The 23,966-nt window shown below is 42.4% G+C and overlaps 4 protein-coding genes across 18 annotated transcripts in view; 2 read left to right on the top strand and 2 right to left on the bottom strand.

Moving 5' to 3' along the window:
- The window catches only part of LOC128765630 (LIM domain only protein 7-like), a 49,663-nt gene extending 37,373 nt beyond the window's left edge, over nt 1-12,290 (bottom strand). For 4 of the 11 annotated variants that reach the window (XM_053876499.1, XM_053876494.1, XM_053876492.1 and 1 more), the window contains exons 1-4: nt 12,021-12,290; nt 11,722-11,855; nt 3,681-3,751; nt 120-189 (exon numbers count right to left, since the gene is read on the bottom strand). In XM_053876499.1, the coding sequence (XP_053732474.1) occupies nt 120-189; nt 3,681-3,751; nt 11,722-11,855; nt 12,021-12,087 (342 nt within the window). In that variant the 5' untranslated portion in view covers nt 12,088-12,290. Of the gene's footprint in view, nt 1-119; nt 190-3,680; nt 3,752-11,721; nt 11,919-12,020 lie in introns of those variants that run through there. The other 7 variants (XM_053876491.1, XM_053876495.1, XM_053876488.1 and 4 more) reach the window with 5 other exon arrangements.
- Nucleotides 12,291-13,808: 1,518 nt separating this feature from the next.
- On the bottom strand, nt 13,809-16,936 carry uchl3 (ubiquitin carboxyl-terminal esterase L3 (ubiquitin thiolesterase)). 2 transcript variants are annotated; one of them, XM_053877991.1, is made up of 8 exons: nt 16,880-16,936; nt 15,706-15,834; nt 15,485-15,641; nt 15,309-15,394; nt 15,153-15,200; nt 15,004-15,079; nt 14,386-14,444; nt 13,809-14,316 (listed from the first exon to the last, which is right to left on the bottom strand). In XM_053877991.1, the coding sequence occupies exons 1-8, from the start codon at nt 16,919-16,921 to the stop codon at nt 14,233-14,235; spliced, it is 681 nt and encodes a 226-aa protein (XP_053733966.1). In that variant the 5' UTR covers nt 16,922-16,936; the 3' UTR covers nt 13,809-14,232. The 2 variants fall into 2 exon arrangements, with proteins under 2 accessions (XP_053733966.1, XP_053733967.1); XM_053877992.1 differs by lacking the exon at nt 16,880-16,936 and adding an exon at nt 16,695-16,718.
- A 449-nt stretch (nt 16,937-17,385) lies between these two features.
- On the top strand, nt 17,386-20,465 carry commd6 (COMM domain containing 6). Its single transcript, XM_053877993.1, has 7 exons — nt 17,386-17,476; nt 17,838-17,896; nt 19,443-19,508; nt 19,577-19,653; nt 19,721-19,889; nt 19,958-20,110; nt 20,175-20,465. Exons 1-7 carry the CDS (start codon nt 17,452-17,454, stop codon nt 20,223-20,225), a joined length of 600 nt encoding a protein of 199 aa, XP_053733968.1. The 5' UTR covers nt 17,386-17,451; the 3' UTR covers nt 20,226-20,465.
- A 1,347-nt stretch (nt 20,466-21,812) lies between these two features.
- The window catches only part of tbc1d4 (TBC1 domain family, member 4), a 29,522-nt gene continuing 27,368 nt past the window's right edge, over nt 21,813-23,966 (top strand). For 2 of the 4 annotated variants that reach the window (XM_053876709.1, XM_053876710.1), the window contains exon 1: nt 21,813-22,925. In XM_053876709.1, coding sequence (XP_053732684.1) covers nt 22,542-22,925 — 384 coding nt within the window. In that variant the 5' untranslated portion in view covers nt 21,813-22,541. The remainder of the gene's footprint in view (nt 22,926-23,966) is intronic. The other 2 variants (XM_053876711.1, XM_053876712.1) reach the window with 2 other exon arrangements.

Genomic DNA, 23,966 nt, shown 5'->3' on the forward strand with positions numbered 1-23,966 from the left:
AAGGATATGAGCTGCGACAAGTTAATGAAGCAAACACCTCGCCCTTTGTGTCCTAGACCCCCAGTTCCACACCAGAGCAGGCATGCTGTGTATCTGCAGAGAATTGTACAACGTCTTACCAGGCCGGCGATAGGCGTGGGGAGTCTGTTGACCTTCTTGATGAGACCAGGCTTGATTCTGTTGATCAGACTGCGAGCAAACAGAAGGCAGACGTCAAGCGAAAGCACTCTGTAATTGGCTGGGTGAGTAAATGGCAGGAATGAAGCAAAAAAAGTGTTTCACTGTTGTGTGTTTACTACTGTGTTTTAATGGCAACCACCTGGCTTCAGTTTGGTGAATGGCCAGAGTTAAACCACAATATAAACAAGTTGGCTTCAAGACGAGTCAAGCGGGCTAAAAGCTAGACGCCGAAATGAACGACATTTTGACACAGTGGGATGTAACTCCGCAACAGACAACAGAGACACAATAAAATTCGTGTCATCGGCACTTATATGACAATATTTTTTCTGCAATATAATATGTGGTAATCTAAAATAAACTCCAGACAAAGGGCCCGAATGCCTCCCCAAAGGTTAGTTCCCTTGGCATTAACATTCTATACTAACTTTAAGTTTGTGTTGAACAAAAATGAGATTTCCCACAATGTCTGCCAATTTCATGACCAACTAAGTGCCAGAGCAGGTGTTTCCTTTAGGCATACATTTATTTTTCCTAATATGTTCAAGCAGACATGATACAAATGAAGGGCATTTCAGTTAGTGCTTCAAGGAGATAAAACGTCTCTTATGCAGGAAAACAACAACAACAATGTTGCATTCAGTTTGATGAATACGTCTTGCCAAAGCATGCAGGTTAGACTGCTGTAAATGACCCCCCCTTAGGTGCCTCCTTTGTCTGGACATCATAACTGCCATTATTGACTTTTTTATAACATTGAGTTTGACACATGATCATTCTATGAGTCTAGTTTCCATGAGCAATCACAGGACTTGAGTGCATTAAGTGGACTAACTTGCGTCAGGGTGATGATGGAACTGACATGAACGTTGAGGCAGTTGGTCAAAACTCCAGTTTCTCTCACTCATAGTGTGATGTATGATAGTTGCCTTTGTGGTTACATAACATGAAGGGCTCGCGGCATAACAATGCAATTTGAGGTCGTTTCACTCAAGGTTTTTATTATAGCTCATAATGGCATCGCAAAATACAGCCACAAGCTTTCCGACCAAAGCTTTTCTACCTTTCATTCTTTGATGTGGGCTCATTACATGTAACTACGCTGTCATGTGTCTTGTGTTTTGTAGGATGCCTTTGTTTCCTAACCCTCAGTAGGGGAAGGGTTAGTCTCGTATACAAAAACCCTCCACCAACGCGAATCACCCCTCTTATCAGGCTCATGAGACGAAGTCTGAAGAAGCATGGTATGGTATCTCCAATCCCCCCAAAACAGGTGGCTGTTTTTTCTGTGCCGCTTGGATATAGAATAGAGGACAAGGTATGGGCTCACAGTGCACAAAAATTAGGGGGAGAAACAATGAAAAGGGATGAAATTATGTGCTAGTGCAAGAGACATGGGTCGCACTTGAGCTTTTGCTGGTTTACAGTACCCTTCAAATGTGCATCAGTGGCTGCGCGGTGAGGCCTAAAATGTATATAATTGTATGAACTGAATCCCTTTACAGTAGCGGTATGATACATCTTATTAGGGAGTTGTTAGTATTGGTATTAGGTGTTCCCCCAATTATGATCATACTAACACCAGATTTGTTGAAAATGCTTGCAGAAATGAGAGATGTTTTTCTGTAAGGAGTTGAAGGAGTTTTCTAATTTTAAACAGACATGTTTAATACGCGCGTCACAATAGCAATAATGAAGGAATTAATTTCATGACGGCAGAAATGACTTCACAAGATAAATGAAATACAGATCAACCTTCTCTTGAGAGGCTCTATGCACTTCATGATTTAGGGTTAGGGTTATTTTAGAAAATCAAATTTTAGGTTTGGACTGAACCCAATGACGGGGATAGAAGCCAACCATGACAGACCAAAACCAGTAGACCACCAAGTAGGAGTTAAGATATATGGATCGCTGGCAAAACATTGGCAGTTTCAATAAAACCGTTTTTTCCTGACATTCATTTTGTCTGTGAGACAGGGTTGAGTTTTTGCTCCCTAATTGCTCTGTTGTTTAGTTTGGATCTTCGGCTGAACCTCAGACGCTCATCAGACCGGGCTAAATAGTGCAGGGGGGTGGACAAACCTACAGTGTCTGAAAGCACACATGGAGGAAGAATCCAAAAGGAATTTAGGCTGAAGTTTGTCATGCGACGAAGAAACAATAGAAAGCTGTTATGATTTCATCAGATAGTGCATTCTGACCAAAGTGGGACCCCACCACACATTCCTCTCCTCGCAGATGTGAACACCGCAACACAATGGTGAAACACAATCGACAGCTTTTAGGTGAAAGTGAAACAATCTTCCTTTTCCTGAGTAAACAAGGAAGTGGAATTGAAAGGGCTGTTGTCGGCTGAAAGCAGAGTCGGGTCAGCAGAATGGCGGCGGGGGCTAGTTCTGGTCTGATCTGAGGCCAATAGAGGTTTGGAGGATACTGCTGGGGAAGCTAGTAATTATAGCTCCCTGCTGATTCACGCAAACCATGTCACTGTCCATCAACTAGGGGCCGCCCACCATTTGCATGAGGGGTCGAGTTGTTAACCCTTTCATGTGAAACACAATTTCTTTATAGAAACTTGAATTGAACCATCCATCAAGACATCCTGTTTGAGCTGGCCAGGAAAGAACAAGAGTGTTTCCTCTTGGCATTCTAATCTCTCCAAGCCACTGCAGTTTGAGCATAACTTCCGCTCCATTAGCTTTTATTTTACTTGATTCTAAATACCTTCTATGCAAGCATGGCTGGACAAAGTTTGATGCACTCTATTGGGTGACCTCAACTGCCCTCTTATCACCTTAAAAATGGAGACGCCAAATGCAGAACAATGTGCAAGACTGTAATGTGAGATTGTGGTGAAGAAAATATTAAACATTAGGGGAAATGCTAGGGGGCTCCCCCATCTAAGGACACATAATGGCACATGCTGTGACCCCAAACGGAGTTCAACCTACAGCCTCATTGCTAAACAAGCCATCACCTGATTTTTTTCTCAAGCAGGAGAACCAGTCATAAGTCTCATAACCAGTAGTGACAGTTCCACCTCCACAACTGCGAGTGGCAGCATGATGATGCATTTAAGAGAAAATTTCAGAGTTGGACTTTGTTTCAAGCACTTTTTCTGGGCAGAAATAAAATATCCCAGATGTAAAAGTTACGTATGTGGGAGTTTTGACTTCCCAAGTAGGCGTCAGCTCATGGTTTCCGATTTGTTTGTGAGTCCCAACAACAGTAAAGATGGCACTCATCCCATTCACTGATCTGTAACACATGTCCTCTTTAAATAGATTCTCCATTGAAAATCATAGCTGGACGCTTAGACTCAGGAGTAAAACAGACTCTCATTGTTGCATCTTAAAACACAGACTCGCTTCATTTGACACAAACAAGCAGGCAGTGGGGTCCTCCTGGGAAACATCAGCAACACTTACGTTACACTGCCGACACGGAGGAGAGGAGAGCGTGTCTACATGAATGAGCGACTTGAGGAAAGTACTTACTCACACAACAGAACACCATTCTCCAGGGCTGATCGGAAGTCTCTGCTCCCAAATGTTTTCTTGGTTACAGCCTGAAAAAAAGGGAAACAAAACAGTGAGAAGGGTTGGGTGGGGAGAGGCAGCAGGGGTTTGCGCAGGGTGGGAAGCTCGGAGAATAAAGGTAGGATGTTGAGAACAGTAGGATAGGAAGCCGAAGGTATTTCCTCCTACAATGTCTGTGGGGCAGAGTTAAGAGCTCAGGTATTCCATTGCTTTCGGTTGCGCCGTCGTTGCCAAAAGCTTCTGGTTAACTGGAGCTCTGTGCTATAACTGTGCTGGAGCCGCGCAGCCCAAGCCACAAGCTATGGGGCACAGAGCAGTATTATAGCCTCATGCCTTTCCCATGATCTCAAACCACTACTGTAGAAACACCAAGAGCCTTTCTGCAGGGAAACACGCTTGACGTGCAAATTCAAAGCCGGGTCGAGAGCACACACAGATATAATCTGTGTTGTTTGTGGAAATATGTCTTTCATTCGCTTAGGGAGACGTGTGTTAAATCTTATTATTGAATATAAATAGATGCAAAATAGACGGCGGCGCCAACAACCGACCAAACAAATAGTGGAGAAATATGATGTACAATAACACACATTATTGAACATGATATAACTGGAGCTGTTGCAGTGCAGTATGGGACTACACAATGCTTAATGGTTATACATTGATAGAATTAGATGAGTATTGTTAACCTTTCCTTTGTAATTATGAAATGATTTACACCGAAGAAATAGAAAATGTAGAATGTGAATGTCAATATAAAGTCTAATAATGATGAATAATGAAAAGGAATTTCTGAGTAGTTTAGGATCAAGTACTAGACGTTGTTTTTGCTCTGGTTTCCTTTAGCAGCAATCTTCTTCCTTCATGCTGAAAGTGTGTCCGTGCTTGGCACCACATTGGATTTGTTGTACTGCCTGACGGTTGCATCACGGTTTCATGGGTGGTGTCGACATTTTGTTTTCATTAGTGAGTCACCTTAAGTAAATAAATCTTAAACACCATTGCCCATTATCTCAATGTAGTCAAGAAAACGGTTGCAACTCTGATAGTGAATCATTGTTTTTCACATTGATAGCATTAAACACACTCGAGATTAGCAAGTAATGACCTGACTTCTGGAAACAAAATTGTTAACTCCATAACAGCTTGTTTCCCAAGTTTGAATAAAATTAAAAGGACTAATATAAAGAATATTTTGATAGCAGGACTTTCCCATTAAAAACACAACATATGCACATATTTCCCAAGTGTGAAAAGAGCCACATATGGGACCCAGATGGGACAAAAGTATAGTGAAAGAAATCAAAGAATATGTGGCGCATGCAAACAGAAAGACAGGAAAGTCAGTCGCTAGCTGACACAAAACTTTAATGCGAATGGAATGCACAAAATAACCACTCCTTGATTCAGTTGTATTTCACAGTAACTACTTGAATTACTCAACTACATAAAGAGATGCTAACAGGGAGGGATAATCTATTTATAAAGAATCTGGGCCTTGTATATTAAAACTACACAGCATGGAACAGAAATCGCTGCACAATATTCCACCACACAGTGAAAACTCTGTTACTTGTAAACCCTTATTAAAGCCTTCTGGCTCTAAATAGAACACTAATCACTTCTTCCTTGGACTCAAGCCTGCGCTCATGACTTGAACTATATTTTTAATCTCCAAACAGCTGAAAACTGATTCCTGCTGGCAGAAACTTTGCCGTGGTTTCTTCTGTAAACACTGTTGTCAGACAATGAAGTCTACAGTAATTGTGTGGCGATGTCTATTTTTGACAGACAGTGCTGTCATGAAGGAGAACATGATGCTGTTATTTCATTTCATATTTTACTGGGAGCATCACAGGATCCTAAACAGAAGCACCATCACGTTATTGCTGAGCCACTTTGAGGAAGAGCAGAATACACGTGCATACTCTGCAAAACAAGTCCAACAGGTTGTGCAAACCAAATTGGTCAGATGTTCTGTGTTTCGTGCCTTTTGTCTCGTCTCCTTCCAAAGAAAACAGACGCACAAAAGCTTAAAACAATAACTTTCATTTTGCCCCTATAACATGAAAAACAGCCAGGACATGTGCAGTACAATAAAAGCTGAGTGTGTATAAAGAGCAGGGAAGTTATATACTGAAACTCAGCTACCTTTTGAACACGCCCTGGGTAACCTGAGATGGCCCGGAATAGCCATCATTCCAAGGGAATTACAGCATGTTGTAATAGATGAATAAGATTAAAGTTGTGACAGTGGCGCACTTGCACAACGCCATTGTGGTGAATGATTTAGCCGGACAACTTCTCAGCCACGCCTACTTTATTGTTGAAGCACACTTGTAATGAGATACTCAACACAAGAGGAGTGCAAAGGCGACACTAAACACAGTGATAACATCAACTTCACAGTGCTGTTTCAGTTGAGATATGAAACCCTGACCCCTACTGTTCTAATGTAAGTAATGATATCACAGAAATATCAGGCGCACACACACTGATATATCACAGGCCGAGTGAGATTGCGATTGTCAAGAAGCAAGTGAAGTGTGTCAAACTCAGGGCCTGGGGACCAAACCTGGCCTGCCAATGAGGGCAGCAATGGCTTTCTGTTAAGGCATGTAATTGGTTTCAAATGAATTAAATTCTAAATTAAACTATGACAATAACACTATGACCTGCTGTACCCGTCTTTGATGACAGACGATCAGTGATGCACCGATACTTTTTTTTGAGTCTCTCACAGACTGATACCAATTTTAGACAGTTTCTCACTAGCAGCCAAAACAGACTCAAAAGTAGACATTTTGTAGAAAAAAAGTCTATACAATAAACCAATCCTAAGACTTTTGAGATAAGGTTACTGAGTGCAGTGTCTAAGAATTGAAGGGCAAAGTGATTTCATATTCAGTTACACATCCATTTATTTGCCCCTCAACAAGACCCTGCTGAAAAATGAAATCCCTGGAGAACGACAGTCAGCTCTATCAGGAATGAAAGAGTAAAACTCCATGAAGTAGCACAGTATTCTGCTTGTCAGAGTTTGGGTCACAGGAACTGCAGCATAAACGAAGAGGTCCAGGCCACCCTCTCCTCTGAAATGTCCCACAGTTGTTCTTGAGGAACACTTAGCTGTTCCCAAGTCAGTTGAGAAGGACAATCTCACCCCAGGGTCTCCTCTATAGGACACACCCAGAACACTCCATTAGGTAGAGGTGATCCACTTCTACTCTGAGCCTCTCCAGGATGGCTGAGCTTCTCACCCAATCTTTTCTTTTTGGTCAGTTTTATGATGATGGGAGGAACTAGGTTTGGAATCTGCCTGTGAACTGGAAGCCTTGCCTATTGGCCCAACTTCCCTACTTTCACAATTCTAATACCCTGGTACCACTCGCTCTTACATGCCAACCTCTAGTGCCCCCATCTGCCGCTGATCCCACCATCCTGCACTGCTCCAATGCAGGAGCAGCGAAAACAGCTTTCTTGCCTACTCACCCACCCTCGTGCCCCGCTCAAGAATGTGCTGCTGTTCATGCTGCGGCGCTAAGTCTCATGACAACTTCCCTCCATCTGTCCAGGATCGAGGTTCTTGGAGTTCATAACAGGCTCCAAAGGTGCAGGCAGCCGTTAATGCTATCTTGGTGGAGCACAAATAATCAGGGTCCATGACCACAGCTATTGTTTATTCATGAGGGCCACTGAGGCGAAGCCGGATTCTTGGTTTGTGTGGACACAGCCCCCCACTAGCTGCTTCTAAACTCTCCCACTTTCCCTCAGCAAACGCGGACCCGAGGCCATCGAAGGACAGCCTGGTCATGAATCATGAATTTATGGATTGGACTCAAGAAAAATATACCACTCTGGAAAGTGTTCGTAGAAGCAACATCGGCATATGAGTAAAAGAGACGACGAGAAAACAGGGAAGGACAATGCTGATGACCATTCAGTCGCACTCAGACAATCCAGATGGATGAAGATCAGTAAGAATAAAAGTGTTGATATTAACAGTGCAGAAGTGGAGTTGGGTGTGTAACGTTTGTTTTCAGCATACATTTCTGGCAAACTACTTGGAGTGGATTAGTTTCACCTGGGGACATTCTGTTATCTCACTTTTGAGTTCGGACCCTCCAGTTGAGAACCACCGCTATAGACGACCTCAAATGCAGAAATGTTTATTGCTTGTCTAGTTCAGAATTTCCAGCTGCACTTTCCTGACAAAAACTCCTCCTTGCCTCACTATGTTAAAAAAAAGAAAAATAAATAAATACATTGTCACTTCAAAACAGCAACAGACCCATGCCTACACCTACGCCTCTTGTGTTAACTGAAGCCACAAACATCTCTGAGCACTTGGGCCGACTTTTTCTTTTTTATGCCACATGAAGTCACTGGGTAACAAACACAAGGTTCTAGGCTGCGCACCTTGATGATTTTCAGCGGAAAATCCTGAAGATGAAACATATATTGAATAGCAAGCATAGTATGTAATAATCTGAGCAGTCATGAATAGTCAAATGGAGTTGTTGGAATCTCATTTGCCTTCCTTGTTTACATTCAACTCAGAGGACATAGAGGAAGCAGGGTGCACGACAGGGAGTGAATGGTGAGTTGTTTGAAGTGGTTCATCACATGACCAGGAAACCAGCAACCTTGTTCCTGATCCGTGGGCTTCTCAGCGGCCACAATCATAGCGGCGCTCCAGTGAGGTGACTAATGATCAGTTCGGCCTCAGAGACCCCGCGATGACCAACAATGCCGCCACCCGGGTCACGCTAGGCAACTCATGTATTTGTGGCCTCAAATTACTGAAGAGAGAAGAGCAACAAACTTTGAGAAGAAGATATTTTTGTGCAAATAAATCAGGGTTTTAGAGTTTCATCCTGGAAACACAGTTTCCACAAAGATTGTTGATCTTCTCTTGGCATTTCCTAGTCCGCCATCTTTAATATATCTATGATCCTCCCAGCCACATCACCTTCATGTCTTCCTTTACTACATCCATGAACCTCATTGGTCATCTTCCTTTTCTCTGTTTTTAACGTTCCTCATCCAGCACGTCTCCTCTCCATAAGCCCCAGAGCTTCTCTCACTTTGTCTCTAAACTCTCCACATGAGCTGTGCCAAACAACAACAACACTTCTATCTCGCGTTAAATTCAAGATTGACCATTGCAACATCAATTGTGAGAGGCTTCAGTAAATTACAAGCACTTCTTCTTCGGTTTCCGAGAGGAACAACAAGATCATCTTCAAGACAGCTTTTGTATTGAATTACTTTTGATTGGCCGCTCCGCTCTTTGCTGTGTGCAACATAAGACGGATGTGGCTGTGGGCTAAAATCCAAGCAGACACAGATTATACCTTGAGTAGTCTGTTGATCCAAGAACAAGGAGCCCCACCAAAGCGTCGCACGACATCGAGTAAACAACGAAGGACATATTTAGATGGAAATAATCATTTGGCAAGTCACTTACTAAAAGTACAAACCCTGAACTTAAAAGTTAAATTAAATAAAGCGTGTCACTTATGGATGCATAAATACTTAACCATACATATATTAGAAAATTGCTGGCAAATATAACCAGTTGAAGCTTGTCCACGTGTGTGTTCAGTGGGTGGGTGGCAGTAAAGTGCTATCAGTATAATGGTCTTTATGTCCCTGTGTATTCTTATCTTTTGTACATACTTGTGTGTAGTAAAAAGTGTTGCTTTAAGTGTTATCGTGTGTCATTTTTCTGTATGCATATTTGCTGCAGTTTTTCTAGTCTTTGTAAGGAACATGAGTAGCAATGTGTAGTAGGAGTATACTGCTGTGTACTGTACCTCTAGGCTCTTATATTTGTTTATGTGTGCTTTATGTGCATATACTTTTATGATGATTTTGTCATTTGTGAGTCGTGTATCAGTGTGTACTTTTGTGTGATTGAGTATGCATGAGAGTGGAATTTTGTTGTGTTTTTTTATGTGTATATTCAACCCATCCTCACTCCCTTGATTTAATATACTGACATTGGGAAGGTGGACTTTGGCGTCTTGTACTGAGGATGAAGAGCCTTGAGCTTTAAAAAGCAAATGACAAATAATTTCATAGGAGCGCCATCCCATGACTGACCTAAGCCCAACCTCCATCTTCCTTCACGTGTCGCGCTGCCCACTGCGTCAGGATATGCAGCGCAAGGCAGAACATGTGCTACAATTGAAAGCCTATTGAGTCAACATGCAATGCGGAAGGCTGCCTTTGCCATCGGTATAGGACGCAAAAGGCCACTTTTCCATCTCAATATATCACGCCATGGGAGTGAGGATGGGTTTGTATTTTAGGAGACGTATGAGTGTAGTGACATCATTTCCGGCTGTCACATATGTACTACAAAAAGCCACTGAAGGACTCACTGACCGGCTCCCTCTTCAGACAAATGTGGAACATAAGACAGGCAGCTTTTGGATTATTAACTTCTTGACCACTTCATTACACATAAAAGTGTGTTTGTGTGTACAGACCAGCGTTTACATAATCTCCTGACCTGTGCAAACACTGCCCCTTGTTCTTGATTGTCGCCACAGTCACTTAACAAGGAGCTCCATTATGCTGTGGTTGCAGGGTGCAGCGTCCTGCGCTGACAGCCCGCCCGCCCCGAGCTGAGGGGGAGCTCACGTTCACACTCCTGGAAGCCGGAATGCGTCCATGTGACAGGCTGCAGACCGTTCGGACTCATTTTTAACACCAATCTCTGGCGTGCCGATGTGAAGCCAAGCAGCTTGTTAATCATTCAGCGGCAATAGCCAGGAGCCACAAAAGTTTCACTTTGAAGGGAAAACCTAGCTCTGCACCACAAGTATGCATTGTACTTTCCAAACCTCTCCGCTGCTCGCCAGCCTCCATGTTCAGTCCCCCACCTCAATCAAAGCCATGACAATGGCACCAGTGTGCGAGACACTGATGTCACATCCAAAGCATTCAGATTCACCCCTCATGAGATTAGAACAATATTTGCTTAGTTACAGCCACGCACTGACACCACACCACCCTGCTGGGCAGAGAATTTGGGAGACGAGGAGACTTCGTTTTGCCCACTCGCGAGGAGAAGGAATTCAGTCGGGCGGCAGGTTTGGATGGAAAGTTCTGATCATCGGAAGGTCCAGAAATGGTTTATTATTCAGAAAGGTGGAGGGCAGTATTGATAAAAATGGTTAACGTGTGACTCAGCGGGTATGATTAATTTCCAAAACATTTCTTCAGGCGAGCTTCTAAAAGGGGCAGAACATGGCGTCCACACAGAATCACTAAGCAAGAATTGTCCAGGGAAAGGGAGGTCAAGTGAAACTGCCAGTCCTTCAACTAGTTTTTGAAAATCCCTCTCTTGCTGAAAACAAAAAAATCAAAAGAAGACATAGGTCATGAGGTCGTAGCATTAAACACAACCCCGATAAACCTAAAAGAAGTTCAAATAAATGCAAGTTGAAGACGACACAGCCAGAATTCTGGAACAATGACTTTTCTGTTGTTCTGATTTTAGCTTGAGGGAAAGAGTCGACGTGACAATCCCTGTTCAGATTATAAGATAAAACCCTGTTGCATTTCTTGAAAAAACAAAACAAAATCATTTGTTTCCCGTTGACGCCACATTGTTGTTGAGTGGTCGCAGAATTGTTTTCTCTTCTAGCTTTCAATAACATTTCCTGAAAGTCGTTAATGAGCAGTAAATCAAGTTTTAAAAGTCAAACAAAACAAACTTCAGCAGCTTCATTCAATTGGAGTGACTCAACATGAACAAGCACACAAAAGCGAAGATAATTAACAGATATGTAGCAAAGTATATTTGTTTTTTATACCTTCAAACAATTGATTTATTTTCATTTTCTAATCTTTCTCATTAACAGACTGGAATATGCTTCATTTAACTCAACTTTATATTGTTCTAGAATGAAAATATTGCCTTCAAAATGTAAAGAATTCAGAATGAATCTCACTTTCAGTAGAAAACGGATAATATTGCACTGACCTCGATCCACCTCTGAGCCTCCACGAAAGCCTCCTCGCAGCTGACTGACGATTGTTCTCTCCACTCCATCACGACCTCTCCACATCCACCCGCTTCCAGATCCGCTCCGGAGGACCACACCGAGTCCCGCAGTCCTGAATTGAAAGCCAACCAGGTCCACTTCAGACCAGCAGCAGACACAACCATGCGACCGAGCTCCGGGTGAAATGACGAGTCATTTGTGAAATATGTCCGCTATTGTTCCTCACAAGAGAGTCATTGAATGTAGGTGTAGCTGGAGTTGTGTCGCACCACCTTACCTGTCGCTTCATCCGACACACCTGAGCTCTCGCCCTGTCTGGTCGGTCTCCACCTCCACACACTCATGACACAAAACTCCGGGCGACTTATTTCCACCAGGTTTTCCTACTGTGGTGCGTTCACGTCCCTCTAAACCGCTGTTATGTTGGCGGATTATAACAAGGACCCCCCAGTTGGTAGACCACAATAAAGTCGCCGAGCACCAAACCCGTGACCGAAAAGGTTCGGAAATAATCCACAGTGTTGGAAAGAAAGTCGAGGCTGGACGTTTCTTTGCAGTTTTAACCCCGCAAGCATAGAAAAATGTCACTAAGTTACTGAGTGACCGTCGGACGTTTACGCGACTTTTCTTTACTAGAGCGACACCCAGCGGATTTACGATGCATTGGAGGACACCGATCAAAAACATGAGTTTAGTGCGGACACTCGTCCCACGCTGTTCAATGGTATGAAAAACAAAGTAAGTATCTTAATGTTTGTTACTATAAAGTGATAAAAAAAAGAAAATATTTGCTGGGCTAAAACGTCCGTATCAATGACGGAGCGTCATGTTCTTGGGTAGGTTTAACGGGGATCTAAATCTGAGCTAAAAAAATAGACCTTAATTTATGTAATTATGGTCAAAAAGAATAAAGTTAAACAAAAGATACTTGTATTTATAATACTGTACCTTTTTCAGTTTTGTTTTTGACGTATTTATATTGTCAATAACTCCGTTCTAAATGAGTGGAATGATAGTAAATATCCCTTAAATATTAAAACCTACTTGAAATGAATATCAGATTCAACGAAAAACACTGACTTCACATTTCAAACCTGATCTTTATTTTTGTAAACAGGTTAATCGCTTCTGCTGTTTTGAATGTTGCACTTAATTGTGTTAAATAAAGTGACTTTCTTTCACTACATTAACAACAGCAATATATATATATATATATATATATATATATATATATATATATATATATATATATATATATATTTTTTTTTTTTTTTTTTTTTTTCTCTGCCATAGGAACCCATCATCACCTCTGAATGATATGTTCAGTATATATAAGACAAAATTGTTGCGGCTGAAAGCGGTGTCCAACCACTCATCTAATAGTTGTTACAGAGTGTCTAACTTCAAGGTCTGTTTCCGCCTCTCCATCTCACTATCTAAAAACCTCTAGTCACTGTTATCTAGTACATATCAACCTACTTATACTCTATTAAACTTAGTCATTCCACTGCCATGTCAAATTTTATAGCATTGATTTTCTGTTCTCATTCCTGGTACAGATCCACTCCAAAGGATATTTTAACAATATGCATCTGTCTCTATCAGTTATTTACCTTTGGCCTGTTTTTTTTGAGTAATTATTTTATAGAAATGTGGGGTTTTTTTCTTTCTAAATCTGAAGTTTTTTTCCCCACAATATTTTTGTTGGTGTCAATGTGTTCTGTTGTTGTGCATGGCAGGAGCTCAGAAGACATGAGTCGCCACAGATCCATGGGAGTTGACTGCTGGTAGGTGGTTCTTGCAAGATCCAGTGTTTTGATAATTCAGAAAGAAAACAGATGACCATTAACAGTAGTGATGGCCTGATGAGGAGATCACTACCAAAAAAAAACAACAACTTTTTTCCCCTATCAATTGACAATAACATGCTTACACACATATATATATATATATATATATATATATATATATATATATATATATATGTGCAGTATACAAGTGTCTAAGCGCCATTACTGTGGCTGACTGAGGTCACAAGATCTAGCACCACAGAAAAGGAAAGAAGTGAAGCAGAAGATCAGCTTTTATTTGTCAAGGTCTCCAATACAAAACATGAGCACCGTGCACACCAACAGTCAGATTTGCCCTTTACTGTGGATGATTTCAAGGGAACAAAGGATGTGTTGTAAAAAGGACGAATATTTCAGGTTTCTTACTGGCCCACCCTACAGGTTGAATGTGAACCCACAATCAAGTTTTGGACACGAATACTGTTCCAGGAGCTAAAAAGGTAGTGCGCCAATTTTAATACTATACATAAGTGCAGTGTTTCCTTGAGAATCTGCGTTGATTCAATCAACAATGACACAAGTGGAGCAGTAGCTTACGTCGCCCATTTTGTTTTTTCAAATTAAAAAAAAAATTAATCCAACAAAATCAGCACTTGAGAATGTTTGGCAGTAATGTGTTCATCACCAGAGTGCTCAGGTTTAATCTTTGGACAGAGCGATGATGGTGAAGCGGACCTCCTCGGGGTCACGAGCCATGAAGACCTTACAAACCTCTACGGCGTCCTGCACACCAAGTGAACGGTAAGCAATGATTTGAAAAGGTGATTCATGCTCAGATGAAACCATACAGACCTCCAGGAAAGTGTCCTCGGAAGTTTTGCCATGGACAACGGGGAAAGGCTTTCGGCCGTCTGGGAACACACACGGGTCAATGAAGTAAGTTTTTGTGTTATTGCATCAGTGACAGTGACTTTAGTGAGAAGTTCCAAGAGCTACAGCTCACAAAAACAAGTTTACTAAACAATTTACTCATGCAACTTCTCTCTCGTAATAAACATTTAGAAGCTCATCTGTCATGGTGAGATGCCCTTATATGGTCGTCGTCCTTTCATGCTCTACATTGACCAGGTTTAATCTAAATCTATGCCACAGTCTACGACTTAACCTTCCATGATCATTTTCCCTCACCACTATAGCAAGATCCATCTCTAAAATTCTTGGGCCTCAAGCGCCAACTTTGCGTCCAAACATGAGTCGACCCTCTGACAAACTTATTTCCGATCTTGTCCTTTCCAGTCGCTCCCAATGACGACCTTATCTTCATCTCTGTCCTGAGTTGAAATCACTTCACTACTCTGCTACTCTGACCTCCCCAGTCCCACCCTGCTTGCACTCTCTTCCTCACCCCCATGGATCTTTTGGATACAACCCCAAAGTTTTCACAAACATTGTAGCACTTCATCGACTCACCCAGTTCGTATAACTGTCCACCGACGTTCACAAAAGCTATAAAATGAAGATTCACTTTCTCATCTACGCTGGGCGCCTGCATTAAACAGAAGAAGCTTAGCACAATAACCTCATCTTCCATTAACTTGTGTGAACAGATCAAAACAAACCTCCGTTTGGCCCTCCTGCGCACTTGACTCGTGTGTCACGCGTATACTCTGAAAACAGAAAGCAACTCCACTGTGATTCTGATGGCTTGACAAGATTTGGAGCTGCTATGAAGTTTTGTTTTCACACTAAAATGGCTAAAAGGAGACGGCTCCTACCTCATCTTTCTCCAGGAAGGTAGCCCTTTCCTCTGGTGTCATTTTGGAAGTTTGTTCTAGGAACTTTTTCAAGGAAGAATCGGAGTCTGAGGAAAATGGTAATGTCAGTGAAGAGAGTTTAATTTCCATCAGAATGTCAGGTATTTCAGTGATACATCTGCAGAATGTCGACTCACCAAATTCCAGGTGTTTCATGTTATTGGCCACCGCATGAATCAATCCTATTGTTCCGCACGCATTTCCAATAGTTTGCTTGATGAAATAAACATCAGGGGAGATCTCCTGCTTCTGTTCTTTAAGTTTCACCTCCTCTTCTTGCCTAAATGCTTCATACTGGATTGAAACAAATGTTTTAATGGAGACATGCTTGACGTTTCAGAGTCACAAAAGTACACACCTTTTCTGTCAGGGGAAAGAGGAGAAGCAAAGCACACACTGGCCTTGGTACCATGCTGAGAAGCTCAGGATCCAGCCCGTATACATCCCCAAACTGCCAGGAGGGTTTCATGCCCAGACAACTGATGAACTACAGAAAACCACATGGTTTAAAAGTGATTATCATTTCGTAATAACAAGAATCAGTATTAACGAAAACAAGACACAATAAATCTTTAAACAAAACACCCATTCATTACGGAAAATGAAATAATAATAATACATGAAAAAAGAATTAAAAACAAACACCCAAAATGAGGAGAAATGAACAAAGAGCTTTTGCCAGCTCGATAAGGTGAGAGTTGGGGGACACACCCTGGACAGGCCACTAGTTTGAATGGGCAACCACTCAAACTCACACCATCAGACAGTTGAGTGTCATCGATTAACTAAATAGTTCTGAACTGAGGGAGGAAATTGGAGTTTCCGATGGCCTACAGGGATGAGGTGCAACATCTAGTGGACTGGTGCGCGGCGAACAATCTGGCCCTGAATTTCGACAAGAAGAAGGAGATTGTCGTGGATCCAGCCATGCCCCTCTTTACATCAAAACTGTTTGTTTATATTTAGTGTATGTATATATATATATATATATATATATATCTTTCTGTTAAGTATTTATCTCATATTTATTTACTTTTGGACGTATAGTTTTTGTTTTTAGAAACCGGAGGCCTCAGACCGAAATTTCGTTGCCATAATATATATGATACGTTTGTGTAATGACAATAAAGAAAGTCTAAGTCTAATCGCAGCTCGATATATGGATAACAGTAACTTCAAAGAAGTCAGGTTGCAGAAACACCCATGTTATCCATTAACGTCGGACTTGTGATTTGTAAATACGATGGGCTCCACAGATAACGGTGAACGCTAGGCCCGATATCTGTTGCATGAAGCTTTATAGACACGATAAGATTCCAGTTGAACGTTGGCTGTTTCAATACTCACCTTCGTCATGACCTGAAACGACAAGAAACCAACATATCGTCAGTAAAAGCAATAACAATCACAGCACAGTCAGCCGGCAGCGGCTTTTGTTCTCTGCTAACCTATTTAGCTAACGATCACATGTTGGAGAATGAATGACTACGCTAAAAGATATTGATAAAAAAATGAAATCTAGTGCTGCATACTTCTGGATTGGACTCCAGGGGCAACCAACGTGGACAGTCCATTTTGAGCTGATGGATTTTTTTCCTGCCTGAGAGAAGCCGAAACTTTCTGTTTGACAGCTGACGTTCACTTCCGCGTTGAGTTCGACTGTTACATTTCATGACTAAGCGTGGGGGAGAATAGAAAAATGAATCAGAGTACATCTGACAAAGACAGTCATTAGAGTGAGACACGACTGAGCTTTTGGGGTTAAAATTTGAATAGAAACTGTTCAGTAGGCTTGCTGCCAACACCTTTATTATGAAACTCCACACGAACTGAACACTAACCCCCGTAGTCTGACAATAGACTGGTCCACTGCCGGTCTCGATTCATTTAGAAAATATTTTATTTTTTTAAATACTGGATTTGTTTTCAAACGTTGTACTAAATTGAATCTGGATATGAATATAACTTGCTAGTTTAAATAAAAAGGAAGAACGAAAAATACAGCCGATTGAGACGCGTTGCACTTTCTGTGTGATCCGAAGGGGGTCGCTGTTGTTTCTCTGCTTTAGCACTCGACTCTCGAGTGCTATCTGAGGAAGGAACGATGCCTGCTGCGGATGTGACAACGGGTGGGTTTTCGTGTCCCCTTTCTTGTTTTAAATCATTTTCTCTTTTGTAAAACACTTCTTACATTGTGACATAGCTTACTTGTAGTCGTTAGAGCCATTATAAGTGTCCTAACAGCGCTGCTGGTTAGCGTCTCAGCAGCTAGCTAAAAGTAAACATGTCGTCCATTAATATTTGCCTACTGAGCATTAGGTTTTTTTAAACATTCACGCGATTTACTTTACATTGTCATATTATGTGGACACAAACTTATGAAGACAGTTGCCTCACTCAAGATCACATGATGAGCTTGCGTGTAATTGAAAACAATAGTAATTTGTTGGCTCCTTCTAACCTGTTATGAACCTTTTGTTTGGATTTCAGGGGAGGACAAAACAGTGGGCAACATTTGCAGGATACCGCCAGATGTACTAGGTGAATCTGTGAGTACATCTGCAGTACTTAACTTCTTGATACAAATGTACTGTCGTGAGTCTGTAAGAAAAAATATCGGCGTTACATTTAAACAAGTCTAAGTCTAATAGTAGAGTACAGAATTAGACATCCAACCTGGAGAACTCACCCGACATCCTCCACTTGTGGAGAGAATCATCTTGGACTGTATCAGTTTTATTACCACAACAACCACGCGCAAGAGAGAATCACACGGTTAATGAGAATGTGGTGAGAGAGATGCCAGTCAGTCTCATATCTTGTGGTGTAATCTGTTTTGCAGCCTGTTTTCTGTGATGCCGGAAACGTGTGTCTCAAACTGCTAAATCTATTTCACAAAAAGTGCCACATGATGACGAATGTCAGACTAAAATTCTACTTGCAGCAAGGAAGAGACTGAAAAAGTACTGAATTTTCCAGAAGGCACAGCTTGAAAAACAAGTCACACTTCAGATTCCGGTGGCTATACTTTAATTTGATCACTTCTTGTGATGAAAATTCCAAATTTTTGGTGGCGTTATCAGGGTTTCTGCACTGTCGAGACATAAATGAGATTTTCAGAATAATAATTTTCTTTTTACACGTTGAACTCTCCTGATCAAACCAATTATAATGAAGTGGAAAGATCGAAACAAGGAGATAACACACAAAGTGGACATGACTGTGGTGGTTTTCAATGTGTTTTTAACCCTGGTTATTTCCCAATGCTCCCACAAAGAATCCTTTAAAGATATCCCTGGATCCAGATGGTGATCCGTATCACTCTCAAAATCATTTGTTCCTTACCCCATGTCACATATTCCCTGAAAATCTCATCCAAATCTGTCCATAATTTGCCACATTATTTTGAAAACAAACAGATAAACCAATTTCATGGGAAACATAACCTCCTCGGCAGAAGAGCCAAATCAAGTTGAAGCTAGTGAGTAGTGTGTCATCTCTCATTAACCATATCACCAAAACATCTTTTTTCCACCTTAGTGGAAACACTCCTGATCATCTACAAATCTCTACATAACCTGGCCCCTTCGTACCTAACTGACCTTCTACAGCAGGGGTCCCACACTGGTCCACAAAGGGCGGCAGTGGTTGTAGGTTTCCCCTCCAACCAGTCACCTTTTCACCGATCAGGTGTCTGAAGACTGGTTGTGAGTCTGCTGCTGTTTGTTCCTAGCTGCACCAGAACGGTTGAACTGTGTGTGCCTGTTTGGTTGGAACAAAAACCCTTTGTGGATCAGTTTGAGACCCCTGTTCTACAGCAGCATTCCCCCACTCTTCAGCTCCTATATGCTGACACCCACCTTCTCACCTCAACACCTAGTCAAAATAACACCAACACATTCAACTCTTTCAAAGGTCAACTCTAAAAACCCACCTCTTCAGAATAGCTTTTTGCTTTGTAAAGTGCCTTTGCATCCCCTAGAAAGGTGCCATCTAAAAATAATGTATTGGAAGTATTATTAGAGCTATCTCAAACATTTAAATATATTGTTCAAAATCATGAATATCTTCACTCTAATCTTGTCATGTCAACAGTGTCGGCATATCCTGGCTTATCTTCAGGGTCAAAGCAGCGGCGTCGATTCAGCTGAAATATCTCAAGTAAGTTAGTATTGTCTGAACGTTCCTTCTCTGTCTGTTAGTGAGTTTCTGACTTCTGCTTTGGACAGAGTTTTCATCGAGCTGGAGTCAGACTGGACCACGAATCAGTGCAGAGCATCGTCAGGCTTCTATTGTTGACTTTCAGGTCTGTGTTGTATTAACTGACTCTTTCTTTCTGCAATGAGAACGCGAGCTAACGTTGGTCATTATAGGAGCGCAGGAAAGAGCAGACTCTCCGGTGACCAGCTAGTTCAAAAGCTTGAAGAAGCCAACCAGAAGTGGGCGAAAGCTGTTCTTCAGATCCTTCACAGATTGTGGTGTGAACATGGGGCTTTAGTTCAGGCTCAGCAGGAGCTCCAGGACACACTCAGCGTTGGTCAGGTGAGATTAAATCCAGTGGCTGTTTTCTCTCTTGGCAGCAAGTCAGTCATTTCTGTGCGTCTCTGCAGCTAGTGGACGTGCAGTGGAAGCTCAGTCTGGCCGTCAGCTCCGACACGTGTCGCTCCTTAAACTCCCCTTTTGTCACTTTATTGCTGAAGATCGCCGAGCCGTCCGGGCAGATCAGTCAGAGGTCTTTTGAGATGACCGTTCCACAGTTCCAGGTGCGTATCCCTGATCCTTCTAGTCCACTGTCAATCATTGATCTTTCTCATTTGTTCCTTTCAGAATTTTCACAAGCAGCTCAAAGAGATGGCCGCACTCATGGAGACTGTATGAGATAATGCAGAGCTATTGAACATCTCTCTGCTGCGGACACCAGAGGAGTCTCTAATCTGGATCCAAATACATTCCTTATTCCCGATAATCTTTTTGTGGCCTATATGTCTGCAAAAAAGTCATGTTTTCTACAAAAATCTAACATTTTCCGAGATTTAAAAACCAAGATCAACTTAATTTTATTATTTAATTTTCAGTCCAGTTGTGCCTGAGTGTGAGAATAAACTTTGTTAAACTGTGTATTCTGGTTTGATCTCTGTGGAATAATAGCAGAGCCATAATTTGGAAATAAATAAGAGAAGATAATATATCTTCCTGCTTAATTCTTGCATTTAAATCAGTTAAGATTTAAAATTTACTCATGTATTTGTGCAACGCATGGATGAGATTTCATGCGAGCGTAATGTGCAAGGTCAGCAGAAACGTTTATTTAATGTTTATATCTCCACAGACCTATTAAGAGTTGGTGCATAAATAATCCCTGGGGGAGGCCAGAACTTGTTGTGGTGCATTAAAAAAACTCAAACAAGCAGCGGGGTCGAGTTGCTGGAGGTCGCACATGTCTCCACCGCTATATTTAGCAAAACTCATTTGGTTCATACAAAGTCGTCCAGAGCATACCGAGAGTTAACTATCCGATTCAGCACAACTCGCAACGTCCAGCCGCTTCAAATGGTTGTTTAATCGGTGAAGGTTGTGAAAGTATGCCCTGGAAATAGAAGCGACCTCTGGGCTGTTGGTCTGGCAGGAGGCGGAAACCTGCTGCACGTGGGGGACGAACGCAGCGGCCTGTAGCCTGAACTGGCCAGTGACTTCACTCCACACCAGTGTGTTTTATGTTAGAAAACAACATACTTTACAGTTAAAATGAGTGGCTGTGCTTGAGAGTGTCGGGAAACAGTTGAGTGATTCTAGCTGCTGATGCTTACTTTGTTTTTCTGTTTCACTGAAGGGGCTGGCAATTCAAACTCACTGCTGCAAATCCTGACACCAGGACATTAAAAAGGACAGGCCACTGCTGCAGCAAACAATATACACTTTGTAAACTTTGATATTTTACGGCTGCCCCCTCCTGCAAAATTCACACACACACACACACACACACATATATATATATATATATATATATATATATATATATATGCACATACACAATACAATATGGCTGGGATTGTGTGAATTTCCAGGGAAGAAATGAATTAACTGAAAAAATAAGGTATATTAATGACATATAAACTCTTATTTGAAGGGAATTCTAAGTGCACCTCATTGCAAAAAGAGACAACATGATGACGGAAAAAGTAAGTTTGAAAGACTACAGTTCGCACATCACTTCCATCCTGATGTTTAAGATCATGTGTATCATTCTGGTGTCAAAAATCTAGTTAAAAATCCCTCGAGTTAAAAAACCCCTCCTTGCGACCTGCGAGAGTTTACTTTAAGTTACTGCACTCTGACCTGCGAACGTCACGTCCTCCTTGCTCGTCGCTACACGATGCAGAAAGCAAACAAGAGACATAAACAAACGCATGACGGTTTAGGTTTTTGTCACAGCAACTGCAGATGGCACTAACTCGATACAAATTCACTTAAATCGGATTAGATAAAGAGCTGTTCTCAGTGGTGGTCTTCCGTTTTATTTACGGTTTTGCTGTTGAAATTCGAAGGAAAAGTTTATGAGACGGAATTTACTTCGTGTTGTCTCCTGTTGACACCGACCGAGTTTGGAGTCGGGGCAGACAGCCATGATACGGTGGGCGTGGGCTTGGCAACAGCAGTAAAAAGTTGGGTTCTCAAGGGGAAATGTCGAGAATAAAAGGTGATTTTATTCCCACAGATGAAGGGGGGTTGTGCAGGGGGCAGCCCACCGGGCCCCGCCTGCGCTCATCCTCGGAACGGCGTTTCCAGTGATGTTCTTTTGGGGAGAGGTGGAGCTCTGTAGTCACGTTTCCACTCGGCGGCGCTCCCCCCGTTCAGCACATGGGACGCGCGCACCGCCGCTCCGCCTCCAGGACGCGTCGAGAGGAACGGAAGCACAACATTGGGAGCGCGTGCTGAGGGAAAACAGCATTATCTTCACTTGACTTACTCCAGATTGCAGGAGACGTGGCATGGTGCTTTCCAAAAAAAGGATGTTTGGCGCGGAGTGAGGCGCAGCGCGTCAAAGAAAGCTGGACCGCGCGCGTGTTCAGCTCCGGAGCCACGTTGTCGCTGATCCCAGGGATGGAAATGTGACTTGAAACTGGAAAGAGCTGCTGAACGAGGAGCGATCAAAGGGGGAGGGAGGGTGCGGAGTCTCAAGTGCCACAAGTCGACATGGAGAACCAGGACAAGAAGAAGTCCGACAGGATGTTTGCGCTGACTTATGTCGGCTGGTCCTCGCTCGACAGGCGGACCACGCTGCCCATGCTGCCGTGGCTGGTGGCGGAGGTCCGGAGGAAGGGCGAGAGGGGCGACTGCGGACCTGCCGTGCAGCCCCGGGAGGTCCAGCTGGTCCTCAACCCGCCCTTCGTGCGCTGCGTCCCCTCCAGCAGCAGCAACTGCTCGGTCTTCATATTCGAGCACAAAGCGCAGCTCATCTACCGCTTCGTCCACAACAGCAATGACCTCACCTACTTCGCCTACCTGCTGCGGGGTCAGCCCGACAACCCCGAGTCCGAGATGTCCTGTCACGTCTTCAAAGCGCGGGACCCCAACCAGGTATGGCGCCCTTCACCTCACCTAGGAAGACCTCGACCTTCAGTTGAGGAGTCGCCAAGTTCTGTTGTTGTTGTTGTTGTTGTCAGAGGTGCAGTTGTTGCAGTGCATTATGGGATTTGAAGTTGTTCGAGTTTCTCTTGATCCAAGTCCTAGATACCACATGGATCCTCAACCTGTCACGTTTGGACCCAATTCAACTATTAGTTTTCAAATAAATCGGTAAAATACTGTCCGTTATTATGGTCCCATGTTTTAAATTTGTCTTAGCATAAAGCATGAAGTTAACAAACCCATCTTAAATTAGGTTAGAGATTAAGAGTCATATTTTCTCAAGCTAAATTATTTGATTTTGTCCTCAGTTTTTAACAGGATTCAAAGATGTGTACACTCTCAGGGCAGAATTCTGTTTCTCTTTTTTTAAAGTTGGACTTCATTCTGTACGGGCCAAGGCTCTGTGTTTGCAGTAACTCCTTATGTGGTGTTGCCATCTCTTAAACTTGATATATTGTTTGGAATTTCTCCCCATCTGTTTTAGAGCGTGTCTCTCTTCAGCTCAGTAGTGCTCCTCTGTCAGCGTAGCTTGAGTTGCCCAGCTTGCTAACGGATGATGTCAAGTTGATAAACATCTCCAAACAACACAAATGGCTTCTTTCCTCCACACGTTTTTCATGCACAGTTCAACTGTCACTACAGAAGCAACGTCACTGCACCGTTTCTGCTCAAAGCCAATTTTGAATAGCACATTGTTTGAGGATTTTTGTCTTGTTTTTGGCTAAGTAACTGAAATGAATAGTTGTCCACCGATACCTTGAAATAATTCTTGACTGAATAAACTTTGACATATTGCTGCGTGACATTTTTTTTGTTTTTTCGACAGACCATTCAAACGTTTCTGAACTTCCTGAAACTGTTTAATCGAAAATCCAAGTTTCAGTAGAAGAGTAGAAACAGGCGCTTTAACTGTTGCAGTACAGTATGGAAGTTGTATGTATCGTTGCTGCACCTGTCCTCTGAGTTTGTTTGGATGCTACTCTGCCTGCT

Source organism: Synchiropus splendidus, chromosome 10 (genome assembly GCF_027744825.2).
Source record: "Synchiropus splendidus isolate RoL2022-P1 chromosome 10, RoL_Sspl_1.0, whole genome shotgun sequence".
Lineage (NCBI taxonomy): Eukaryota > Metazoa > Chordata > Actinopteri > Syngnathiformes > Callionymidae > Synchiropus > Synchiropus splendidus.

Coding starts and splice junctions, on each gene's coding strand:
- uchl3 (XM_053877991.1), bottom strand. CDS start 16,921: ATGGACTGTCCACGTTGGTTGCCCCTGGAGTCCAATCCAGAA. Junction 15,835..16,879: donor CCCTGGAGTCCAATCCAGAA/GTATGCAGCACT, acceptor GGTTTTCTGTAG/TTCATCAGTTGTCTGGGCAT. Junction 15,642..15,705: donor TCTTTCCCCTGACAGAAAAG/GTGTGTACTTTT, acceptor GTTTCAATCCAG/TATGAAGCATTTAGGCAAGA.
- commd6 (XM_053877993.1), top strand. CDS start 17,452: ATGCCTGCTGCGGATGTGACAACGG. Junction 17,477..17,837: donor TGCTGCGGATGTGACAACGG/GTGGGTTTTCGT, acceptor TTTGGATTTCAG/GGGAGGACAAAACAGTGGGC. Junction 17,897..19,442: donor CAGATGTACTAGGTGAATCT/GTGAGTACATCT, acceptor TCATGTCAACAG/TGTCGGCATATCCTGGCTTA.